Source organism: Pinus tabuliformis, chromosome J (genome assembly GCF_031772625.1).
Source record: "Pinus tabuliformis cultivar Carrire ecotype Pingquan chromosome J, CPIR1, whole genome shotgun sequence".
Classification (NCBI taxonomy): Eukaryota; Viridiplantae; Streptophyta; class Pinopsida; order Pinales; family Pinaceae; genus Pinus; species Pinus tabuliformis.
Genome location: NC_142295.1, coordinates 374,777,782 through 374,805,590, shown reverse-complemented (window position 1 = coordinate 374,805,590; position 27,809 = coordinate 374,777,782). Strand labels below are relative to the sequence as shown.

At 41.0% G+C, this 27,809-nt stretch overlaps 1 protein-coding gene across 1 annotated transcript in view; it reads right to left on the bottom strand.

Moving 5' to 3' along the window:
- Window positions 1-27,809, bottom strand: part of LOC149227297 (uncharacterized) — a 230,957-nt gene that overhangs the window by 178,840 nt on the left and 24,308 nt on the right. Inside the window, exon 3 of the mRNA XM_089380459.1 lies at window positions 692-745. Coding sequence (XP_089236585.1) covers window positions 692-745 — 54 coding nt within the window. The remainder of the gene's footprint in view (window positions 1-691; window positions 746-27,809) is intronic.

The following is a 27,809-nucleotide window of genomic DNA, read 5'->3' as shown; positions in this document are numbered from 1 at the left end:
AAAGAAGGGAGTGGGATTACTGTTCAATGCCACTAAGAGTGGATTATCCAGCCTTTCTAGTGGGATAAACAAAACAAAGAAGGCCTATAGTAGCAAGCATGAGGCTGATGTGCTGGCAGAGTTGAAGAACAGTGGCGCAAGCCCTTCAGAGCTTATTTTTAAAGGTATTCAGCTGTTTTTTTGAGGACAGCCAGATAAAAATGGCAGAAAGTTTTGTCTCTTATCTGATTGCAAAAGCAGTCAAACAGAAGCATCAGAAATGCTCACAGCATATGCAATGTAACTTTTTATTTCCTTAATAAAAAGTTCGCTTTTTCTTCGGAAAAAAAAACTTCCAATAAATATGTTTTGATGTTTGTTGAATAGAAATTTATAATGGAATATCGAAGTTTTGATAGAGATAATGATCAAGACATAAATCAAAATGCAATCAAATGAAAATTTATTGAAATAGTGACAGAACTAAGATCCAAAAGAACACTGAGAAAATATGAAAATCTTTTAAAAGGCTACTAGAACTAGGGTCCAAAAGGGAACTTGCAGATATTTAGTATAAACTATTCTGCCTATTTATCATAAAACAGGATAATAAAATTTAGTTTAACACCAATGAACATGTAAATTTCAAATGGTGAGATAAGAAGGTGTTTACAACACACAAGAAAATCTCTAGAAGGATCAATATACATGCCTGTGCGATGGAATCAACCTCACGAATATGTGAAAGGAATTTATTTCCTAGACCCTGCATCAACCAGAAAATAACAGTCCTTTAGAGGAGATAGTACATGAGATAATATCCAAATGATGAAAACATATAAACAGCAAATCCTTTAAATGCTTAGTCCAAATTTATTATTCCAAAGCTGCAAGCAAGAAGAAAGAGTTGACGATGAACAAGCAAATGCTAATGACAATTTTATCTCTTTCGGTTTCTTTATGGATAATTTTATCTGCTCAGAAAGCAGGGCCACACAAAAGTCTACCATGCTGTACTTCGTATTCACCAGAACTGGAATGTAGCTTGTGCTTATTTATTATGTCAAGAGAACAGATCCATGTTACCTGAAATTAGGAAAAAAGTATGGGTTTCCAAAATAAATTGGGTTTTGGAAACAGCACCTACAAAATTTGAGGAAATGGGGAAATGGAACATATATATAGATAGAATCTATGTCACCCAAGGTTCAGGGACTGGGTACAATGTTTCAATACAATGGGGGGATGCCCCATAATTTCAGAGGACAAGGGAACAGGGATGGCAATAAAAATCTAAAATATGCAAAATTGAAAAAAAAAAAAAGAAATTGTTAGTACTCTATAGATCTAGACTCTAGAACAATAATACAGAGTCAAATTATTGCAATTTGGCATGTAGACTGTAGTATGTACTATAATGGATGAATAATCAATTTTATAATTAGTATTGTGAACAGATGTGCAGTAAAATGTCAGATTCGTCCAAGAACAAAATCGTGATTCACACAACATAAACCATCAATGTCAAGTTCCACTCATATAGAGTTGATAACTCAGAATATCGAATATATGCATAGATATATAATTGAAATAGTACAAGCAAGAAAACACATACATATCAAAACCGCAATGTACAATCAAGCATCTACTGAGGTGACAGAAGTAAACCCAACCTTTCTGGGACTAGGTTACTAAAGCATAAGCAATGGACTTGGTTGTTTAGATCAAGAAACTTATGGAATTCAGTACTGGAACCTAAGAAAGATAGTTTTGCATGGTCCCTAACTATGGGGTTACTTCCTATAAAAAGGAGACAAACACACTTGGGTGTGTCCCCATTGTGTGTGTTACAGAAAATTCTTGCATCTTAGTGCAAAGCCTCACTAGATGACTAAGACAATGAGTAACATGGGAGAGTCCCCACCATCACCTTAGGAACTACTTCCTTCGTTTAGTGATGAAAACAATCCAACACACGGAAGGCTTCCCCAGTAGATTTTAGGGATCTAATGGCCCAGTCAAACCAAGGAAAAAGTCCCCAAAGGACTCTACTTCTATCACCACCAAATAAGAGGATCAAACAATTACGGTTTATGGTGGATCTGAATGTAATTTCCAGATTTGAGTTCAAAGGTACTATGACTGTTCCAATGATTTAAGTCAACCAATATGAGCTCAAAGAAAGATCCCAAACATACACAATGAAGAAATTACACAATGTTGTAGCAAACTAGCCCATAAAATAGAAATTTACAGAAATAAACCAGCTTACAACAGCAATAAATAATAGCCCCAACACCTATGATAATAGAGTGAAAAATGGAGGGATATCACATGGGTAAAATAGAGATTGAATTAGATTCAGGAGCATAACTCTCGAGTTTTCAAATTTTGATAGATCGAAGGATCTTCATATTTACCAAAGGAGTGGGTTCCCTAATTTTGTAAATATTTAAAATATTTTATTAAATTCTAGAGAAAGTGAGTCATAATATAGAAATCTGAATGAATAGGATTAGTCGGGTGAGAATCTGCTTTGTTAGGCATGAGAGATTGTAGAGATAGATCTTAGCAAGATCTTAGGATCAGATTGGCAAGATATTAGGATCAGAATGGCAAGATTTTAGGATCTAAACTAATTTGGTTATTGTTATAAGTTTTCATTAGTCATTGATTTTTGAACTGCAGAGTCGATATGCAGAATGTTGATTGAATGTGCCTGGAACATTGATTGAACATTGGGAATCATTGGTATGGACTCTCTGCATCAGGCGAATTAGTCAAGTGTTGACAGAGCCAACGTTCACCGCATTAGCCTGAGAGGCGTTAAAAGCTGGAATTACATATTCCCTTTAAACAACGAATACCAAGGAGAGACCTGTGGGACCCAATTGGGCCATTTTTGTTAGTCGGTCCCGACCTTAGTAGGGACGTAAAACATGTTGGCTGATTTCACTTTGTTCTAGTGCACTCTGACTCCCGACCAAGCTAATTGCCACGACCTTCGACCTCCCAACCAAGCTGATTGTGCTGACCTTTGAGTCTTTGACTTCCCGACTAAGCATTGACAGCGGGAAATTTCTGTGATTTCTTCAGTTTTTTGTTTTAGGAAAGGAAAAGAGATTTCACGCCAGAGTTTTAGAATTGGTGGGAAATTGAAACAGTGAGACAGGGTTCAAGTAAGAGGAGGTTGGTACCAGCTGTTGAGGTTGTCGACGTAGTTGGCATCAGAATTACAACAAATTTCTGCAGTAAAAGAGTATATAACAGCACTAAAAACCCTAGACTAAACTCTAGAAAGTAGCTGAAAAATGCATTAAAAACTACACTTTGTATTATATAATCTATTCCGAACACTTTCTAACCCTATAGGCTATGACTGAAACATTCAAGCTATTTAATAATGAAAACTAAATATTTTACTGTAATTCAACCCTAAAATACTCTAAAAAATAAAAGAAAATGAGTGTTAAATGAAATAATGGTTTACACAAAGAAGAAGACTAGTGTCTTTATCTAAGGCATATGGAATCAAGGATCAATACACTTGAGAAGGAAATGGAATGGATGTAGGTTCAAAGACCAAGGGGGACAATACTCGTGTCCCTTAGAAGTTTGTCCTAGGCATCCTACAATCTTCACGGATCAGTAAAGGAGGGAGGTTTCATGTAGGTGACCTCAAAGAACTTGACGAAAAATCTTGTCTAAGGAAGATAATGAGATAAAAATACCAGCATGTAAATATTTGATAACCATCATCCATCAGCATAAACAAGATAAAGAAGAATAACTTACTCAATTTAGCATGCATCCATCAAATTTCACCAATAATTGTCGAAGGAAAGAGAACTATCCACATCAACAAGTCCTCCTTAAGAGGAAGCTCTACTTAAGACATCCATAGTGCATAAGAGAAAAAATAGAACTCAAGAGAAGAGAAGAATCTACAATGTGCAAGGATCCAAAGGAGGGGAGCGCTCCCTCTTTATATAAGGCTAATATCCTCTAAAATCCCCAAAATGCATATTATCCATGATACAAGGTGGATAGGTCAAGAAAGATGCTTCATCAATCAGTAAAAGATGCCAAAAATTCAAGACATCCATCATAAATGCACTCCAAGAGACACACATGTGAGTGAGTAAAATCATTTTGATCTCATCTCCAAATAATGCTCCAAAAGTCATGTCTCTCCATGAAAGCATGCAATGTCTCATCAAAAGTCATGTCTCTTCATACAAAAGTCATAGCTCATCATCAAAAGGTGTCAAACGATTCATCATCATGCTAGATTGGCCGAAAATAAAGTCATATGTCATCATAATGTGAAACATCCCATCATAAGTCCAATGCCCTCAAGTTAGGGCATGACGGCATGAAGGGAGTGTGAAAAATTCATAAACCCGAATCCCTACTGCAGCAACTGATTAAACTTCTCCTATTTGTTAATTACTGAAACAAATTATTTACTGCTTCCTACAGCAAATATCGAAGCTACTACATTGCAGCCTACACCAATAAAATAATATGCTCAAAACAAGAATAGAATAATAGAGAAAGATAAACACAAAGGACACAATATTTTTTGGACAACTGTCCCTAGAAAAACCCAATGCAGGAAAACCGGTGCAACAGATCATAGGATTTTTATTATTAAGCTGAAGTATTTCTTAATACAACTACTGGATCCCCTCCCAGCAATCCAGCAACAAAGAAAATCACTTAGCAGAAGAAACTGGTGAGATTACCTCACTCTACACTTCAAGTCTCGGTGGATCCGGCAGCTGAACTATGAGTTTCTCAGCTACCTCTGCGCTGCCCCTGCATCAACCTCTAAGTCACTGCGTCAGCTCAACTGAGAATTGATCTGTCTTCAAAAGCCTTTTCCAGCCCTCCCAACTCAGAAACATCAGCTCCTTCTGCAAATTAGGACCTCTGCACTAGAAGTTGTTGCATTTCTCTGTGTGGGGCCTGCGTGAACCCTTCCTGGCTCTGCGTCACCCTCTCTGCCCTCTATGCTGCCTCCTCTGTCTCTCTGCCTCTGATAAGTATTCTTGGCTCCAAAGAAGATCCTCCAGCTAAACTTCCTTTGCCCCTCTCTGCACAAGCTCACTATCGATATTCTCCCAGCAACTGCTCTGCCTCAGAAAATTGAACTTTTGAACTCTCTCTGTGTCTTTCCAAGTGACCCTCAAACCTCCTTAAATAATCTCCTCGTTGACATTCAACGGCCCAAATTAGAAGCTAATCAATGGCTAAGATCATTGTTGCTTGATCCTCGTCTTCTTTTAGAAGTTACACCCATGGTTTATATTAATATCGTTTAATTATTTTCTTTTCCTAAGATTAGACTTAGGGTCCCATTAAAAATAATTAATTATTTTAATAAAACTATTTCTGGGTGGAATTTCCAAAAACGCTTTCTGGGTTCTTTGGAATACATGTGCCCGGGCCTCCCTGCAAAATTTGAGACTTAGAGCACATCCGATACTACCAAAAATCAACACTCCCTCTTAGCGAGGAATGTGCTCTAGCAATGCATCCTACTAAAGCATCACTTTGTTCTGTAACATCTCCCTCTGCGCTACTGATGTCTGACATGTTGTCCACCAACCACTGCGCAAACGTTGCATCTGTACTGTTGTTGACCCTACCACTGTCAACACTGCATCCGCACTGCAACTCCCTTTGAAATTTCGCATCTGTGTTGCTATTGGCACTGCCACTGCCAACTGCCTCTGCATCGCAAACTGTTGTTGCTACTGCTACTGCATCAGCAACGGAAAAACATCCCAAAGTATTTAACTAACTGTGTTCAGTATGATACCATGTGAATGTTGGAGCCCGACAACTGCTAGTCTCTGCGCTAACCCTCTGAGTCTACTGCGCTATTTTTGACCTCTGCTCTGTGCCATCTCCACTGCTGTCAACTCTACTATGCACTATTCAGTCTCTAGCGCTCCTAGCCACTGCAATTGTCTCTCCAACACTCCTTGGCACAATCCGACACTAGTCCATCCTACTACCACAAAAATGGGCTCCCGTAGCAAGGTATTGATCAAAGACGTGGGCTCCCCAAGGATCCTGCCCATCTGTAGCTCCTTCGAACTACAGCTCCAAATCAGCCCACCTCCCTCCCGAAGGTATCTCAGTTGTCATGGCAAACTCCTCCTCCTCGATCTTCGTAGGTGCATGTGAAAATTCCTAAACCGAAATCCCTACTACCACAACTGATGATATTTCTCCTACTTGTTAGATTTACATGAACAAGTTATTTGCAGTTTCCTACGGAAAATATTGAAATACATACACTGTAACCTTCACTTTTTTAATTATGCGGAAACAAGAGACTGAGCAAGAAAGAAAATACGACACAATAACATCATTAATTTTGGACAAATGTCCTTGGAAAAACCCAGTGCGGTAAAACCGGTGCAGCAAATCTGAGGGTTTAATTTTATTAAGCAATAGCAAATTCTGAATACATCTCTGAATACCTCAAGGGTTATTCAGCTACAGAGAGAGAAATACTGGCAGAAAGATTTGTGAGATTACCTCACACAATCACTGAGAAAAATCCCGATTGATTTGGTCACTGGATGAGGTGCCTCTGGTAGGCCCTGCGTTGCCTCTACGTAGTCCTCATGCAATCCCTGCATCAACCCCTCTAGGCACTGCGTCACCTAGCCAACTAATCGATTTGCTGCACGGAGTCACTACTTTCAACCTCCCGGAGAAATTGACTCTACTGCAAAATCTCGGACTCTCTCACCCTCTGCGCTACCTCTACGTGGCCCTGAATCAGCCTCTGCGTGAGAGCTGCTGGATCACTCTCTGTGTCTCTGTTGATGATTCTCCGACTGAGAAATCTCTCTCTCTCGACATGCTATCTCTGCTCCTCAACTGCAAGAAATCTACTCGATCAGAATTTCCTCTTGAGAACTTCTCACTTCAAAAATTCGATCTCTTGATCTCCCTGTGTGTTCTCAAAGTGCCCATCAAGCCTTCTCTTATAATCCTCTCACTGATCAATCAACGACCCAGATTAGATTCTAAACAATGGCTAGGATCATATTGACTTGATCTCCGCCTTCTTCTAGAAGTTTCACCCACAGTTTATATTAATATCTTTTAATTACTTTAATTTCCTAAGATTAGACTTAGGGTCCCATTAAAAATAATTAATTATTTTAATAAAACTGTCTCCGGGTGGAATTTCCCAAAACAATTTCTGGGTATTGGAGAATGCATGTGTCTAAGCCTCCCTGTAAATTTTGAGGCCTAGAGCACATCTGATGCTACCCCAAATCAACACTCCTTCATAGCAAAGAATGTGCTCTAGCAATATATGTTGCTGCATACTGCTCTGACTCTGAAGCATCTTCCTCTGCATTGTTGATGTCTAAACATGTTGTCCACCAACTACTGCGTTGCTGCTGCAACTGTACTGTTGTTGACATTGCCACTGTAAACACTGCATCCGTACTATAGCTTCCTCTCAAGTGTTGCATCTATGTTGCTGCTAGAACAGCCACTGCCAACTGCCACTACACTGCAAATTGTTGCTGCTACTCCATCAGCAACGGAAAAACATCCAAAATTAATGAACTAATTGTGTTCAGTATGATACCACGTGAATGTTGGAGTGTGACTACTAGTAGTCTCTGCACTGACCCTCTGAATATATTGCGTTGTTGCTGACCTCTGCTCTGTGCCATCTGCAATGTTGTTGACCTGTACTCAGTGCCATCTGCACTGCTGTCAACTCTTCTCTGTGTTGCTCAGACTCTGGCACTCCTAGCCACTGCAACTGTCTCTCCGACACTCCTCAACACCATCCGACACTAGTCCATCCTGCTACCACAAAACTGAGCTCCCATAGCAAGGTATTGGTCCAAGAGGTGGACTCCTCAAGGATCATGCCCATTTGTATCTCTTTCGAACTACAGCTCCAAATCAACCCACCTCCCTCCTGGAGGTATCTCCGCTATCACGGTGAAATCCTCCTCTTCGATCTTTGCAGGCACAGCCTTCGGATCGTGCTTTCCATCACTGTCCTTCTTCTTGAGAGGACAGTAAGTAGCGTAGTGACCCATCTCACCACACCTGAAACACTTGACCTTCGAGATGTCCTTCTTATGTCTCTGTTGCTCCTGTTGTCCCTTCGATGCAAGGGCTGCATTATCCTCCTCTTTGGGCTTCGAACCACTGTTGTTGCTTTCGTCAAGTTTAACCTTGACTAAGTCTCTCCTCAGCTCCTCTTGTTTTAGAACTGCCCACATCTCATGCCAATTTGGCAATGCTGCTCTGCTCAAGATACTCTAGACAAGACTTGCCACTCATCTGAGATAGAATTGAGGGCCAGTCTAACCAACTATGAATCTTGAGGTGTATGCCCCGCAGCAAACAATTCATCATGAGTCTCCTTAAGCTTCGTGAGGAATGGATCCACACGCTCCCTATTCTGCAATGTGACAGACCACATGACCCTTCACTCCGTCGAGGATCATTCTTTTTGCCTTTGCCATTTTAGCTCGGTACTTCTTCAATGGATCTGCATCTGCAGGTACAACCACCATGATGTCGACATAAGTCTTGAGGGCATGCTCGTCTAGAAGGAATGACATTCTAGCCTTCCAGATGATGTAGTTGGATGCCCCATCCAACCTATCCTGATCCCTCAAGCCAGTGGTTTCCATTTCTGCCACAAATGTCTAAAATTTCCTCTCCTTTGTGTTGCTGCTAGGCTAGCCTATGCACTCCCTGTTGGAGCTAGTAAAATTGTTGCCCTTTGTTGTTGTTCAGCGCTGAAGAATTCGAATTCCTTGGCTAGGAATTCTCTGAGGTAGAAATTCCCTCAGTCGTGCTTCTCCTCTCTCTTCTGACGATTTTCTACCCATCAAACTGCCTGCAGAAAAATCTGTGTCCCACTGGCTCACCTCACGCTAAGGCTTTTGTGTTGCTCCCTTTGCCCCGACAAAAACTCGATCTGGAAGCCCTTCTCTCCGTCGACTCACTCAGAGAGAGACTACCTCAAAATTTCAGCCCTTCAGCTAAGAACTGTGCAAACCCATTGGTGTTTCGAACTGCTGTCTCCTGCAGCTTTTCGATTTCCCTCTTCTGCTCAGCGTCGGGTTCTCTGGCACTGCTCTTCTTGTTTCACCTGCAGCTCTGATACCATCCCTATTGCAACAACTAATGATATTTCTCCTACTTGTTAGATTTGCATGAACAAGTTATTTGCAGTTTCCTACGGCCAATATTGAAATACATACGCTACAACCTTCACTTTATTAAATATTATTCGGAAACAAGAGACTGAGCAAGAAAGAAAATATGACACAATAACACCATTATTTTTGGACAAATGTCCCCGGAAAAACCAAATGCGAGAAAACCAGTGCAGCAGATTTGAGGGTTTATTATTATTAAGCAGTAGCAAATTCTAAATACATATCTGAATACCTCAAGGGTTATTCAATTACAGAGAGAGAAATACTGACAGAAAGATTTGTGAGGTTACCTCACACAATCACTAAGAAAAATCTTGGCTGATTCGATCACTGGACGAGGTGCCTCTGGCAGACCATGCACTGCCTCTACACAGCCCTCATGCAATCTCTACATCAACCCCTATAGGCACTGCGTCACCCAACCAACTTATCAATTTGTTGCCAAGAGACACTACTCTCAACCTCCCGATCTCACACCCTAGGTCCCGGCTTCTGACACTGACTCTGCTACAAAATCTTGGAATCTCTCTCACCCTCTGCGTTGCCTCTGCGTGGCCCTACGTCAGCCTCTGCGTGAGAGCGGCTAGATCACTCTCTGCCTCTCTTTGCTGATGATTCTCCGGCTGAGAAAATCTCTCTCCCCGGATGTCATCTCTGCCCCTCAACTGTAAGAAATCTACTCGATCAGAATTTCTTCCTGAGAACTTCTCACTTCAGAAATTCGATCTCTTGATCTCTCGGTGTGTTCTCCAAGTGCCCATCAAACCTTCTCTCATAATCCTCTCACTGGTCAATCAACGGCCCAAATTAGATTCTAATCAATGTATAGGATCATATTGACTTGATCTCCGCCTTCTTCTAGAAGTTTCGCCCACAATTTATATTAATAACCTTTAATTATTTTAATTTCCTAAGTTTAGACTAAGGGTCCCATTAAAAATAATTAATTATTTTAATAAAACTGTCTCCGAGTGGAATTTCCCAAAACGATTTCTAGGTATTGGAGAATGCATGTGTCTAAGCCTCCTTGCAAATTTTGAGCCCTAGAGCACATCTGATGCTACCCAAATCAATAGTGCAGTCTTCGGATCGTGCTTCTCATCTTTGTCCTTCTTCCTGGGAGGACACTGTGTTGCGTAGTGACCCATCTCACCACACCTGAAGCACTTTATCTTCGAGACGTCCTTCTTACGTCTCCGCTGCTCCTGTTGCCCCTTCGATGCAAGCACTGCATTATCCTCCTCCTCCTTGGGCTTCAACCCACTGCTGCGTGAAAATTCCTAAACCGGAATCCCAACTACAACAACTAATGATATTACTCCTATTTTTTAAATTCCTTTAAACAAATTACTTGCAGTTTCCTACGGCAAATATCGTAATACATATACTTCAGCCTTCACTTAATTAAATATTATGCGGAAACAAGAGATTGAGTAAGAAAGAAAATATAACACAAATGACACCGTTATTCTTGGACAAATGTCCCCGGAAAAACCCAATGCGAGAAAACTAGTGTAGCAGATTTGAGGGTCTTATTATTATGCAGGAGAAAATCTGAGTACAATTCTTGGATGCTCAACTAGCAATCTGATACAGAGAGAAACTAGACAAAATGAATGGTGAAATGATCTCACCCTGTCACTAGGAATTTCTGAGACTAATCACGTTGAACTGGAGCCTCTGCGTACCCTCTGCATAGCCTCTACCCAAAACTGTGTCACTCCTACGCGGTTCCTGTGTCATCCCTGCGAGATATCACGTTGCTCCTTCTCTGGACCCTCAGCTGGCTGGAAAATTCGAATCTCTGCCTCTCGGTCTCACACCCCAGCTCCCGACTACTGAAACTCGATTTCCTTAACAGGGATTCGATCTCGCTCTAAGGCCTGCGCTGCCACTGCGCCAGCTTTGCGTGGGCCAGCGTCTGCCTTTCTTTGGATGTCGTTCTGTCCTCTCTCTGCCTCGTACTCTCTGGCCCAAGAAAATTTTTCTTCTTTCGGATACTCACTGCCCCTCTCTGCAAGAAATCTCCTCGATCAAAATTTCATCTTGAGAACTTCTCACTTTAGAAATTCAATCTCTTGATATCTCGGTGTGTTTTCCAAATGACCCTCAAGCTTCCTTAAATAAACTTCTCATTGACATTCAACAGCCCAGATTAAAAGCTAATCAATAGCTAAGATCATTTTAGCTTGATCCTCGTCTTCTTCTAGAAGTTACACCCACAATTTAATTTAAATTAATAGCCATTAATAGTTTTAATTTCCTAAGTTTAGACTTAGGGTTCCATTAAAAAATATTAATTATTTTAATAAAATCATTTCTGGATGGAATTTCCCATACCGCTTTCTGGGTTCTTTGGAATACATGTGCCCAAGCCTCCCTACAAAATTTGAGACTTAGATCACATCCGATGCTACCAGAAATCAACAAGGAGAAGGTGCCATGACCCCTCCAAAGGGGTGTACTAACATCACCATGTCCACATCATCAAGAGAAAGTTCAACATCCATCAAGAAGGTATGATGTCATCACAGGGGTGTCATGCCTTCCCTAAGGGGTACAATGTCACCAAGAAGCTCAACATTCCTGAGAATGGCACAAATTATCAGCATATAAGAGAACATCGTTAAGCATTATGGGAGGAGAGTGTAGTCATCACCATCATGGTCAGAAGCTGCTCTCCATCATGGTGTATCATCATCTCCATGGGCTGTTATCATCATACATTTGATGCACACTTCCAAAACAACATAATAAGTGGGTCATGACATATACAAGGGTCATTAAGTTAGATCACACCAAGAATCCTTATCAAACTTCACAATAGCTCAATATTTGATACAATTTACCAAATCTAGATAACGTACAACCATTACCAACTGTTACCCACCAAAAGTGGGTGACCCCGCAAGAGGATTTTTCTCCTAGATTTGTCATCAACCAACAACAAACAGCCACCAATGTAGTTGATATATTGTGCCAGTTGATATTCGTTCCTTGAGCCAGACATATGTCCCCTCGCCCATCTATCGAGAGTATATGTTTGAAGGAGGGTCATCCAAGTCTAAAGGTATCTTTTCCATTCTGTAATTGGGTGCATATGCTTGTTTTTCCTTGGGCATTTTGGGTATGCATTATTGGGTGACTTGGAAGAAGGAAGGGTTTTGACTGTAGTTTTGTTCCCTCACCTTAAATGGGGGGTTAATCCTCAATCCTAGTCCCGCGAGATCTCCCCTATTGGCTTACAACTTCAAGAAGGGCACTACTTGGGAAACCCTGGTTTTGGTAGCGCGGTCCCATTTTCTTGTTTCACATTTTTCACTCCCCTTTGCACATTACAGGCCCTATTTCATCATCTTCCCTCTCTGGGTCCACATGATAACTGGGTCCACAAGGCACTAGTACACCCCCTCGCCTTGTCCACGTGTTTGGGTCGATCTTGGAAATGTTGCCCTGTGGGTTGATGTAGCTAAAAAAAAAAATTTAAAGCATATCATGGACATGAACAAGAAACAAAAGAAAAGAATATTATAAAATGCAAAAGTTGGTCGGGACATTATATTAGCATGTGGGCAAAAGCCAAACATGAGCTCTACCCCTTCATTATGGCCATAACTCTAGTTCCTAAGGCCCCATGAGTGCCCCCACATCATTTAGGAACACATGCATGTCCCCCTCTATGGCAAGTTACTTGAAGATGGGATTCAATATTGAGTTCATCGGGAGATGAACTGAACGTCTCTCCCTCATGTATTTAATGAACCTACCTGAAGGAATATACACGAATCAGTTTTTCTTTAAGGAGTTACTGTCTGGTCTGACAAAAAGCCTCATCTATAAATAAAGCTCTTCTCCTCCTTGGCAAATCATTGTAAACTTGTTGAGCTATCAAAAATGTGAATTATTTTCATGAGACAAAAGGGTGTACATGTGAATTCTCTTCTTTTGTTTGGCTGATCAAATATTTTTCAAAGGCAAATTTTGGAGCAGCACAAAGTTACTACAAGGCTAAGCTAATTGATCCAAGAAATCTTGGAGGAGGAGGTCTAGGGTTTATCTCACATCTTCTAATTCATTCAAGGTATTGTTGTTCTCTATTGGGACATGATTCGCTCTCCCCTCTAGAGGTAAATAACCTTATCTTCAATAATTGTTAGTTGTTTGGTTGGAGGATTATCTTCTTGGAAGGCAATCCTTGGAGAATTTTGGTTTCATTACTTGTCTTGTTTTGATGCTAGAGTTGTCTTGTTTTGATGCTAGGGTTGTATCCTTGGTGTTCCACCTAGCATTCCAAAACCTCAAGCCTTGAGATACCAAGTCAAGAGAGGACATAATTCCCTGTCCTTGACTCTTGTGGAAGAAGGATCATATCCTTATTCCAATAATTTGCAATCAACTTTCTTACAAAATTAAATCTCAAAATTTTCCTTCTATTTTTTGTAAGTTTGTAGTTAGCCCTAAATATAAAAAGCCCTAAAAAAAATTATCTCAGGAAATTCAAAAAATATATATTCTCTAAAAAATCCAAAAAACAGATATATCTAATAGCCCCGAGGGTTAGTTCAATTGGTTGAGTTTACGTCACTAAAGCACCTTGCTAATGGCCATGGGGTCAATTCTCCTCAATGCCCTTGGGGTTAGGCTCCGCTGACAAGCCAACGGGATGTGATCTAGTGGATTTTCCCAGATATTTCTTTGGAAAAAAAAAGACATATATCTAATAATGAATTTCTTCACTCAATTGTGATTACATTGCATCTATTGGTTATATCTTTTGGTAAAATCACCACAAAACTTGTGATTCAAGGAAGCCCTAAGCCTTAAAGTTGTACGGCCTCCTTCCATTTGCATTGTATTGCTGCTTTAATCATATTTCCAAGTGTTTTGAAGCTAATTACAGGTGTTGGAAATAATCTATAGCAATTGGAAGTATTTGGAGGCAAACCTTTGCCTTGGGACATGTGAAAGACAAAATTAAATATTTTGTATCCATTGGATTGATCTAAACAAGCTTTTCATTGATTAATTATTTTTATTAGATCATATATTGGCTGTCCAAAGTGATTTGCAGGTCTGATATTTATTTTTGGTCAAGTCAATTTTCAACCATCATGATTGTGGGCTCAATTCTGGGTAGTCATATTGCAGATTTAATATCTTTCAGACTACTTGTCCAAATTTAGTGTTCTTGTGCTCATTGGAAAGCTATTTGATAGTACTAACATCTTTAACAAAGTTCCTTGAGTTTCAGGTTCACTAAAGGTTAGTTTCAAGCCCCTGAAGTGGCCCTATGCTTGTTGGCCTGCTGCACTCTTCAGAAATATTAAATTCAGATCTAAAAAGAAAGTATTTTTGTCTTCTTACAACCATATAGAAGACATATAAAAGTTCTATTTACCATTTTATAATGGTAAGAAGTCGTTATACTCAGTTTGTGGTGTTTCTAGCTCATCTTTCAAGCATATTGAGTATTTTTCCATTGCTGGTTTGCATTATTAATTGGCTGTTATATCACTAATCAGATCAGATTTTATGTTATCATACTAACTCCTACCTCTTCCATCTACTTGAATTAGGCACCAGTTTACTAATTTGTTGGTTGAGTTGTTGTGTACAGGGATACTGCCTGTGGCTTTCAGTGGGAGTTGGCCTAAAGCGAGAGAAATATGTTGAGGTGAAATTGAGTGTATTTCTAACAATGTTTACCATTTAGCAGTCTTGGTTGAACCTTGCCAATGCTGCAAAATTGAGTGATAACGTAACCGACCTACAATTTTGTAACATATGTGGCCTAGGTGATCACTCCCTAAAGAATTGCCTTAAAATATTGTAAAAACATAGAGCTCACAAAACTTTTTGGTTCATGCAAGATGCCAGTTAGATTGTATTTCTACTTCATCCATTCAGTTGGAGACCCCACAAACACCTTTTTGAGGTACATACAATAATTGAATCAGAAAAAATATGTTTACTTCTTTTTGTTTTCAACTTACTAAATATCACAAATTTCATTTTGGGTTTAGAGAAAAAATATAAGTACCATATGTCAAAACCTGCGCAATAGCAGTAACATCTATTTTCAGTTTAAGAAAGAACTCAAGCTTTATTTCTATATGATGGCCACTTAATTTCAAAGCATTGATTATCGTTTTTTTTCCAAACTTATATCATTTCCTGCAAGGAATTTAATTGTCATTTTAGTTATTTCAATTTTAAAAATAGGTTTTTGTGTTGCAACCAGGAAATTCTCAAACATGAGCTCTCTGTCGAATGAGTTCTCCTCGGCAATGCTTGATTGAGGCATACTTCTGGAAACCAGTGAGAAGGTCATGGTTGTCACAGTGACTGCACAAGTCACTAAGCGAGTGTTGAGTAAGGAAACTAAACTCCCTTGGGGAACTCCTACCCTCTTCTCTAAACTGCATGTGATTCCCTTCTCTTTGTTGAGAAATCTATAGGGCTTGATAACTGTTTGTGAATATCTTTTTACTTTCTCTTACTTATTAACTTCTTCTTGTATTATTATGTTATTCTTGTCATCAAACAGCTACCAAAACAAGAAGATCAACAGTACACAACAACACAGGAGGTTGCAAGTCAGGGCAAAACCTCTCCACTTGAGAGGAAAACCTACAAATCTCTTCTCTTCTTATAGATTCCTCAATTAATGAATTCCAAGACCTCTAGACCAAAACCAATACCTCTCCAAGACCAAGTTTGACCTTCTTGATGATGTGCTTCCTTTTTCCAAGTCAAACCCAGTCAAATATCTTCCAGTAGCACAATTTCGACCCCCAGCGATAGATCTTCGGCCTTTATTGCAGGTCTGAAATTTTCGACACTCCCAGCAACAGTTGCTTCTACATGTGTGAGCTTATTTCGAGCTTCCAAGACTTCTTGAGACCTTCGCTTGACTTTTTCCTTCTTCTAGGGCTTGAGGATGACCTAATGAGCCTTCCTTCGACCTTCTTTCTGCACTTTCTCCAAGTTCAATCCTGCAGTAGCAAAACCCTAACCCAGCAGCAGAGACCATAATATCTTTTCTTCGCACGTGTGAAGAGAGAGAGAGAAATTACCCAAGAACTTGATCTTCGTCCTTCTTCTTCCTTCGCTAGCTCTTTCTTCTTCTCCTTCGCTTGCTTGATGAGAGAATGAATTGTGTCTCTAGGAGGTCGAGTTCCCTCCTATATATAGGCTTCCAAGGTGGACGAAATACCTCAAATTAGGCCGACTTCTTAGCTGGCAGGCCAACTTGGTCTTGGAGGGTATTTTGACACTTTTAAATACAAAAATAATTCTTTTTACAAGTTACAATGTGCCCGATGGGGTCTTCAACATATGACAATGACTCTTTTGACTTCTTGACCTAGGACAAACCCTAGAAGCACTCAATGGGTGCTTGACCTCTAAAATAAAAGACCTTGAGCATGAAACCCATGCTTCAAAAATAACAATAATATTTTTTCTTTCATTTTACAATATACAAGAATCAAAAGTACATTTCATATTTATGAAGACTGAACCTAGTTACACATTTTTCAACACTCCCTCTTAACTAGGGAGGTATTCATAAATGGTACATGGACATTCTCAATATGAAGAGATCTCATAAGAAGAGTCGAATTGGTAACCCATTTGTTTAGCATCATGTTATCCAGCTTTGTCACATACAAAGGCCTTGACTAACAACTTTATCTTCTCCACAAGATCAGAGCATAATGCTGGCAAGACTAATTACTTATAAACACCATCATCATTGTCTCTCAAGGCACATACCCCACTCGAGTGTTCACATGGTATTTCCTTCCAGGACTATCCTTATCTTGGATTCCCAATCCTCAAAGAATATTGGTCCTCTACGACTACTCTTATCTTCGATGCCCTACCTCATCCTCAAAGAGTATCGGATGTTAGATGCTTACCCAATCTTCCATTCTTTCTTCCCAAAGTGAAGACAAAAATGATGTATCTATTTCTCCCTCTCAACCAGGGAGGATATATCAACCAGTCCAAGCTTGTCTCTTAAATACACAAGCTTCTTGTTAGGAAGAGATTTTATGTAGATGTCACTACCTGTTCATCAGTGGAATGTTGATTTTTTAGTAGCTTGGGAGGTACTCTAAGCCCTAGGGTTAAGGGTTTGGAGGGAAACGCGCCACAAGATTCACTTGTGGGCTTGGAACCCAAGGTTGGCATCTTGCACCCATCGTGATTTGGGCCAAAACAATGGACACATTTCAACATGTGATGAATGGGGATGATAGCTCTCGTTGAGACGAATCCGACGCAACGAAAATCATCCAATTCTGAGTTGTAGAAATGGAGATATGAATTTTTGAAATAAATGGTTGGGTTTTGTTAAGATTAGGTATGTTCTATGCTAGAGCAATTTATTTAAATTTTCACAGTTAGCAATCACATCAGCATTACGATAAACTGCAAATAGAACATAAATATAAAACACAGAAGACAAGCCAAGGCAAGAGGACACAAGATATGGCGCAAGCCAGGGACAAACCCCACAATGTGTGGGGAAACCCTTTGATCAAATCTTCTTTTATCTTCAAAGTTCAGCAGAGAAAGAGAGAGAGAGAGAGAGTACAATTACAACAGAAGTCAACACTTTGACTTGTCTAGATCTACAACAGAAGTCCACTTGCTGCATCACTGCATATGATGTCATGCTGCAATAGTTGTGATTATCATCATGCTGCCCATGTCCATGATCTTGTCATGCTGCTGCCCTTCATGTTCATGATCTTATAATGCTGCCTATTCATCATCATCATGCTGTCCTATATGTCCATGATCTCATGCTGCCCTTTACGTCCATGATCTCATTTATCATCAAGCTGCCCATGCTTATTATTACATTCATCATGATGCTGTCCATGAGCATGATCTGGTTCATCATCATGTTGTCCTTGATCATTATGCACATGATCTCATTCATCATGTTGTAGGATACTGAGATATTCTTTTCAACATTTCATAGCACATCAAGACACATTGTCCAAATATCACTAAAGTCGCTGCCCAAACATTATTGTCATAGGAACAAATATCTCTTCCATATATTATCTCCATTCATCACTTGTTAAGAGAACAATATCACTGCTATGCATAACTGTCATAAGAGTAGGTGATACTAAAATAAGTGCAGAAGACTCTCTGTACATTTTATAAATTTCATTTGACCAAGTAAACTGAGGATGTGGATTTTCATGTCACCAAGTAGACAGGTGCTGTGGAAGGAGAAACGCCTGCCTGGTTGGGATGCTTCAAGGCCATATAAGGAATATCAGCCAAATCGCCTTCACGAGGGGTTAATGTGGTTGAAAGAGGCCCCAAGTGTGTTGCACTAGAACGCCGTGACTGCTGGACATGAAAATCATTCATGTAGATCGGCCCCGAACGAGATTTGAACCCGGAACGTCGTGGCCTAGACTGCACTTCCATGTCCCGATCACATTGTTCCTTTTCTTGTTTCCTGCGACTGGAAAGCTTCTTCCAGAAAAAGAGAGCATTTTTCCACGATCGCTTTTTCTTCACATCTGCCACAGCTTTATCAACGTCCACGCCCTTAGAACTCGAGATACTTCCAGCTACGACCTGATTCGAAATGTTACTGGACGATGGCGGCTTTTTCCCAGCTTCAGCAAGCACCTGAGCATAATGCATTTCTGGATCAAAATCAAAGCCATCATACTGTTCAGAGATCGGAAATACGGGAGTCGTTGTGGCGGCTTTCATTTTTGCTCAGATTTCAATTGCTCGTCTGGGTCTTCTGGCTAAAAAGGAAATTACCGGGTTCCGCTAGCTCTTTATTTCTCAGATATGATAGAGAATCACTGTTACAGAAGTATATACACATACAGAGGAATCACGGAAAGGGGTAAGCAACCGACAGTATATACACATATTCGACAACTTAAGTGTAGATATACAGCATCTTATATCTTCACGTAAGGTCTCATCCTCATGACCTGTGTATAGATGAGGAGTCTTTATGCCTTGCATATAACTATGGTAGGGTTCCTTCCATCTGCGGCTTCACCATGAACAACGTATAAGCTTATGATTGTGTTGGATTTAGGGCATCATCAGACTAGGTCAACGGATTCCTTTTTGTGACTCTCCTTCTCAAAAAACCCAAGACGTGGAGAGGAGATCACATCAAGAATGTCTCTAAAAGACTTCACATCCTCTCTTATTTATACTAAAAATGTAGAGGTTGAATAGACACGTCGGTTGGGCTTCTAGAGCCTACATAAGAGCTGGTCGGCTTGATAATAATTACATAAACAAAATAAATTCATATCTCCATAAATACTTATCGAAATCGGATGATCTTTGAACCAATCCTACACCTCTCGACGAGAGGGATCCAATAAAAATATCAGCTGCCATAAATAAGTCGACCCACATGGAGTTTGGCCCTAGTTGCCAATTTAACACTCCCTCTCAACTAGGGAGAACTCCATCCATTGATCCATAAGTCCGACTGTACTATCTCTGCCATCAGTGCCCTGCACTGCTCTGCCCATCTTTGCTCAGCTCTGCTGGCTCTGCTCTACTCTGCTCAGCTCTGCTGGCTTTGCTTTGCTCTGCTCAGCTCTGCTGGCTCTGCTAGCTCTGCTCTGCTCAGCTCTGCTGGCTCTGCTAGCTCTGCTCTGCTCAGCTCTGCTGAACTATGAAGAAGAAGAATTGATCGAGAATGTCTCATACCATTCTCCACTGACCCGAAGTCAGACTCAGAGTGCGTACCACTGGTCCCAGACCAGTCTCAACTGACCCAAAGTCAGCGTCATAGTAGGTACCACTCCTACCACTGGTCCCAAACCAGTATCGCAGGCTCAGAGAGTGTACTACTGGTCCCAGACCAATCTCAACCGACCCGAAGTCAGCGTCATAGTATGTACGACTCTCATTGGTCCCAGACCAGTCCTGCACTGACACGAAGTCAGTCTCGGAGTATGTACCACTGGTCCCAGACCAGTCTCAGCCGACCCGAAGTCAGCGTCATAGTATGTACAACTCCTACCACTGGTCCCAGACCAGTATCATTGATCCCAGATCAATGGAGGACATCCTAGCGTAGGGAGTACGGTAGATACAACGATGCGTCCATCGGTACTACTATGGTCCCTAACTTCATTTCCCTGCTCATTGATCAGATGAGAGGTACTTCCCATGAGTCCCAGACTGCATGGGTAGGATGCCTCGACAGGAGAACTTAATCAATCCTGTCCTCACAAGAGAACACATCAATCCTGATACAATCGCAATGGAGAACACATCAATCCAGGCTGCCATGGAGAACACATCAATCCAAGCCTCACAGGAGAACACATCAATCCTGCTACAATCGCCATGGAGAACACATCAATCCAGGCCTCACAGGAGAACACATCAATCCTACTACAATCGCCATGGAGAACACATCAATCCAGGCCTCACAGGAGAACACATCAATCCTGCTACAATCGCCATGGAGAACAAATCAATCCAGGCCTCACACGAGCACTAATCATCCTGCTACACGAGAGCGAATCATCTTGTCCCACAAGAGAGCGAATCATCTTGTTCCAGCGCACCACCAGGGGAGGGTGAGTCGCCCTGTGGTCGTATGTTGCTCCAATAGAACTGCAAGCCCCCCAAAGCTCCTAGAGCTCAATGTATGCAGGACCCTTTTACAAAGGTCTCTCAACGACTCCAAGTCATTCGGGAAAATCACAAATTTGGTCTTTCCACGGGGCTCTAACCTGTACATCATCTTAATGCGATGGAGCCTCCTTGATCATCGACTTACCATATCCCAGATAAGGCAGTATTTGATGTCTATCTGCTGGAGCAATTGTCAAATACGGGATTCCTCAATAATCGAATCCCATCTCTGGTTGTCATAGAGAATCACAGTGGTATTCATCATGTGTACAAACAGCTCACTGAAGAGCTTCAGCAACCAGACCGCCTCACAGAAGGCCATACTATCAGCAATGTATTCTGCCTTGGTGGTTCTCAGAGTCACCGACTTCTACTTCCTGCTCATCCAGGATATCGAGGCAGATTCCAAAGAGAAACAGCACTGAGAAGTGCTCTAGTGATCCTCTACACTGCCTGCCCACTCATCATAATCATGTGGTTTCATATTTCCGGCAGTGTATCTCAATCCATGACAGATTGTGCCCTGAAGATATCTCAGAAGATTCTTGGCACCAATCCAGTGAGGCTCAACCAAATATGAGCTCACCATGCTAACTGCAACACCTATGTCCAGACAGAGGTTCTCCAAGAACATCAACGCGATTGAGTTTATGAAACTCAGAGGCATTTCCCAAATCAAGTCCGACATCACTACCATATAACTTCTTGAAAGTTAAAATCCTCGAGGTAGTCACAGGCTTGCAGCTTATCTTCCCACATTCAGAATCCAACTCCCTCTGTCTCCTATAAATGAGAGGGTTTGCACCTGTTAGACATAGGTGCCGGTAAGAGAGGTTTATCATCCACAACCTTTGAGTAATGGTTTGGTGTCACTCCTAGTGAATCTCAGCTTCATTAGATAGCTATCAATCCTCCCATACTATGCCCGAGGTGTTTTTCTTCAAGCCATAGAGGGCTTTCTTCCACCTGTATACATGAGATTCCTTGATCATGATTCTCAAACTCCTCGGGTTGTTCCAAACCTGTGAACCTGCTGCATGAGGGGAATGGTCCCCTTATAATATTTTCCTTCGGTACATTTCAGACATGCACCTTCATGCTTCTTTTTGAATTCAAGCATCCAAGTCACCATTTGACTCATAGACCTCCGGTGCTGAGTCAATGGACATGGTCCCTAGTGGACTTCCTGTAACTTGATACAACCCTAAACTCAAAAACATCTTTGAAAGATCTATTTTCAAACACGTACCTTTCCATTGATAAGTGCCATCCTGTAATCTTTGACTTCCATTTCTGAGATGGACATCAGGTTCTTCTTGCGATCAGGTACATAAAAGAGATTCAGGGGTTCCTTGCTTTTGTGGAAGAGTCGACCATTTCCTTGATGACCTGCATTACCAGTCATTCCTTTTGATCATTGAAGATGTCCCAGGAATGATTGTTATCTTCATCAAGAGATGTGTCTCTGCCATTCAAACACTCCTTCATATAACGGTCGAACTTATTTCAACAAGGCATCTGCCTTTTCTTCCACCCGTAGATCCGAACTTCCCAATGAAGTGATCTTAAGATGGACCATCAGAATCTTCCGTTGCGCCATTCTGATAACATTTTCTGCTTTGACTTCACCCTAGGTGAATTATGAGGAAACCATTGATCCTTCTATCTTGTCCCAACTGACTTCGGTGATTGCTCTTTCACTCTTGCTTGGGCATTGTCTTCACCTCAGCTCTGATACCATGTTAAGATTAGGTATGTTCTATGCTAGAGCAATTTATTTAAATTTTCACAGTTAGCAATCACATCAGCATTACGATAAACTGCAGATAGAACATAAATATAAAACACAGAAGACAAGCCAAGGCAAGAGGACACAAGATATGGCGCAAGCCAAGGACAAACCCCACAATATGTGGGGAAACCCTTTGATAAAATCTTCTTTTATCTTCAAAGTTCAGCAGAGAAAGAGAGAGAGAGAGAGTACAATTACAACAGAAGTCAACACTTTGACTTGTCTAGATCTACAACAGAAGTCCACTTGCTGCATCACTGCATATGATGTCATGTTGCAATAGTTGTGATTATCATCATGCTGCCCACGTCCATGATCTTGTCATGCTGCTGCCCTTCATGTTCATGATCTTATAATGCTGCCTATTCATCATCATCATGCTGTCCTATATGTCCATGATCTCATGCTGCCCTTTACGTCCATGATCTCATTTATCATCAAGCTGCCCATGCTTATTATTACATTCATCATGATGCTGTCCATGAGCATGATCTGGTTCATCATCATGTTGCCCTTGATCATTATGCACATGATCTCATTCATCATGTTGTAGGATACTGAGATATTCTTTTCAACATTTCATAGCACATCAAGACACAGTGTCCAAATATCACTAAAGTCGCTGCCCAAACATTATTGTCATAGGAACAAATATCTCTGCCATATATTATCTCCATTCATCACTTGTCAAGAGAACAATATCATTGCTATGCATAACTGTCATAAGAGTAAGTGATACTAAAATAAGTGCAGAAGACTCTCTGTACATTTTATAAATTTCATTTGACCAAGTAAACTGAGGCTGTGGATTTTCATGTCACCAAGTAGACAGGTGCTGTGGAAGGAGAAACGCCTGCCTGGTTGGGATGCTTCAAGGCCATATAAGGAATATCAGCCAAATCGCCTTCAGGAGGGGTTAATGTGGCTGAAAGAGGCCCCGAGTGTGCTGCACTGGAACGCCGCGGCTGCTGGACATGAAAATCATTCATGTAGATCGGCCCCGAACGAGATTTGAACCCGGAACGCCGTGGCCTAGACTGCACTTCCATGTCCTGATCACATTGTTCCTTTTTTTGTTTCCTGCGACTGGAAAGCTTCTTCCAGAAAAAGATAGCATTTTTCCACGATCGCTTTTTCTTCACATCTGCCACAGCTTTATCAACGTCCACGCCCTTAGAACTCGAGATACTTCCAGCTACGACCTGATTCGAAATGTTACTGGACGATGGCGGCTTTTTCCCAGCTTCAGCAAGCACCTGAGCATAATGCATTTCTGGATCAAAATCAAAGCCATCACACTGTTCAGAGATCGGAAATACGGGAGTCGCTGTGGCGGCTTTCATTTTTGCTCAGATTTCAACTGCTCGTCCGGGTCTTCTGGCTAAAAAGGAAATTACCGGGTTCCGCTAGCTCTTTATTTCTCAGATATGATAGAGAATAACTGTTACAGAAGTATATACACATACAGCGGAATCACGGAAAGGGGTAAGCAACCGACAGTATATACACATATTCGACAACTTAAGTGTAGATATACAACGTCTTATATCTTCACGTAAGGTCTCATCCTCATGACCTGTGTATAGATGAGGAGTCTTTATGCCTTGCATATAAATATGGTAGGGTTCCTTCCATCTGCGGCTTCACCATGAACAGCGTATAAGCTTATGACTGTGTTGGATTTAGGGCATCATCAGACTAGGTCAACGGATTCCTTTTTGTGACTCTCCTTCTCCAAAAACCCAAGACTTGGAGAGGAGATCACATCAAGAATGTCTCTAAAAGGCTTCACATCCTCTCTTATTTATACTAAAAATGTAGAGGTTGAATAGACACGTCGGTTGGGCTTCTAGAGAGCCTACATAAGAGCTGGTCGGCTTGATAATAATTACATAAACAAAATAAATTCATATCTCCATAAATACTTATCGGAATCGGATGATCTTTGGATCAATCCTACACCTCTCGACGAGAGGGATCCAATAAAAATAGCAGCTGCCATAAATAAGTCGACCCACATGGAGTTTGGCCCTAGTTGCCAATTTAACAGGTTTGCACATGAGGATTCTAGGTCGGCTTGATGTTAATAAGCCATGTGACAGTTGTACAAGCCCTAATTGGACGTTTTGAGGAGCCCTTCTATAGGTGTATAAATAGAAGGTGCAGAGAGTGTCATTTCACTCATCCAAATGTGCAACACATCACAAAAGGAAGCTTGCTGAAGGATAAAAAGAGATCTTTGTTTAGGTCGCATCAAAAGGAGGAAACCAGTGTGGGAAGAAGGTTGTTTTACGCCTCTTTTGGTGACCGAATTGCAGGAAGAGAGGGCCGAGGTACAGGGGTAAAGGCAGGGGGTGTTTGATGGCTGGTTGAGGGTCGACTGTCCCCTAAACTAGGTTGTCGCAGGCCTGTGAGGGAAAATCTGAAGCAGCCGCAGAGAATTGAAGGAGGGTTGAGGCTTGTTTGAGGGCTAGAACAGCCCAGATTTGTAGCAAACCTCCTCGGCCCCTCAAGGAAGGATAGTTGCAATCAAGAGAAGCAATTATGGGCAGAAATAAAGGGCTGGAAAGGGACTGTGGTTTTGCCCTAACCAGGCCAAGGTTGCAGCAGAGGAGCATACCTCAAACAATGAGTTGAAGGTATGTACTTTGGTGCATTCTTGTAGGTGTTGGATCCATGTTTTGGATCAGTTTTGGATCAGATTGTTTAGAAGCCTGTGGGAGCCATTTGGAGGGCTTATCTTGGTGGATGAAAGCCTATCCTAGGTGCAGATCTTGCAGTGGGTGTATTGGGCATCATAGGTTTGTTGGAACGCAACGTGTTGACAACCCAAAGTAGCCCTAGAGCAGCATACAAGAAGGACGTTGGTTGTTGCATGATTAGGTGAAGTTTGGAGCCTAATGTGCAACACTTTGATGGACAAAAGTGACTACTAGATTGGCGGATTGGAGCTCAGGTATTGGCCAGCCTAGAGAGAAAATTGGATCTGCCCGTTTCATTGTAGCAGACGTGACTTGCAACAGTGATAGGAGGCAAAGCTCCAGGAGGCTCTATGTGTTGTCCTTTGAAGGACTAAGGGGCAACTAGAGAGCAGTACAGAAGCAAAGGACCGGCAGGACAAGATACGACATACAGTCTGTGCAGCATGATTGTCATTGTACCTTGTATTCCATAGACTTTTGTATTATTCAGATTGGTTTAATATAACGAAGATTGGGTTGTAGATTTTTGTACAATATTTTGTTAAAAAATGTGTATACTTGTGCATATGTCATTTATTGCTTTATATTTTCTACTGTGCAAAGTAGTTCTTGTTCAGATTCTTGGTTTGGTAGCGTCAGAGATTCTAAGATTCTAACGTAGACCCAAGATCGTGGAAATTCAACATGGAGATATACCGTGCAACACTCCATCCTACACCAGCTTTTGAATGTAGTGATAATGTAGTGATACTTGTTATTTATGTGCTTTGTCTTTCCATGAAACATTGGGTCTTCAAACAACCTTATACAGTTGGTGTTGTCAGAATGTATCACTGTAGGGTCCATTGGTCCTTCAAACAAATCGGACAACTTCTCCGCTTATTTCACAGGCTACAATATATTCAGCCTCAACACTACTTAAAGCAACTGATTCTTACTTTTGCTCATCCAGGAGACCATGGAGGATCCCAAACTAAAGCATCCTCCAGTAGTGCTTCTTCCATCTTGCTCACTACCTCCCTAGTCAAAATTTGTATATCCAATCAAGTGGACATCATTCCTCTTGTCATAATTTAGGCAGTAGTGGATTGTTCCTTGTAGATATCTCAGTATATATTTGGTTGTTATCCAATGATCATGCTTGGGCTCTACCTGGAACTGACTAAGAACATTCACTACAAAACATATGTTTGTTCAAGTATTCACAAGGTACATCAGCGAGCCAATCAATTGTTTATATTTGGTCGAATCCACAGGGCCTGACTCAGAACTTCTTAGCCTTTTCAAATTTGTGATCATGGGAGTAGTCATAGGTTTGCAATCCATCGTGTCAAACCTCTTCAGCATCTCGATCACATACTTTCCTTGACCTAAACAAATCGTATCAAGTCCCTGCCAAAAGTTGAGTCCCAAATAATAGTGCATCAGCGCTAGATCCTTCATGTCAAATTTTGTTGCTAGTTGCTTCTTGCATTCTTGGATTCGACCTTCCACACCTGTCATGAGAATATCATCCACATATAGAAGAATGATTACGGGCTCATCCTTCACAACCTTGATATAGAGATTCAGATCAGCAGAACTCTTCGAGAAGCCCAATCTTTGTAGGTATGCATCCATCCTTGCATACCATGCCCTTGGTGCTTGCTTGAGGCCATACAATGCCTTCTTCAACCTGCAAACATAAGTCTCTCTATCTTTGACTTCAAATCCCAAGGGTTGCTCTATATAGACTTCTTCATCAATAGTTCCATTCAAGAATGCAGTTTTGACATCCATTTGATGGATGTTCCATCCCATTGATGCTGCTAAAGAGACCAACGAACATATAGTTGTATACCTTGTTGTAGGTGCAAATGTCTCTTCATAGTCGATGCCTTCCTGTTGAGAGAAGCCCCTAGCCACAAATCTTGCCTTATACTTGTCAATACTTCCATCTGCTACATGTTTAATCTTATAGAGCCACTTGGAAGTTACCACAGATTTGTCTTTGGGCCTAGGTACGATCTCCCAAACTCCATTTTTCATTATGGATTGATATTCTTCATTCATGGCATCTTTCCATTCTTGATGTTTGACAACCTCTTCAAAGGTGGATGGTTCAACTTCTATTAACTTTGTCATGTAGGTTGCATACCCTGAATATCTTTTGGGCTTCTTACTTTCCCTAAATGTGCCTTTGGTTGCTCTCTGTCCCTCTTCATCTAAAAGAGTAGATTTCAACCAATTAGGTTTCTTTCTACTTTCAGGGATGACCACAAGTTGCATGGGTTCACTGGGACCTTCATCTTCATGATTTGAATCTTCTTCCTCCCTGGTACCTTCCTCTTCAAATATAGGAAGTTCTTCGTCATCAAAGTCCATCGAGAGGTCTTTTGATTTCTTAAATGCAATACTTTCATCAAATATCACATCTCGACTAACTTCTATTTGGTG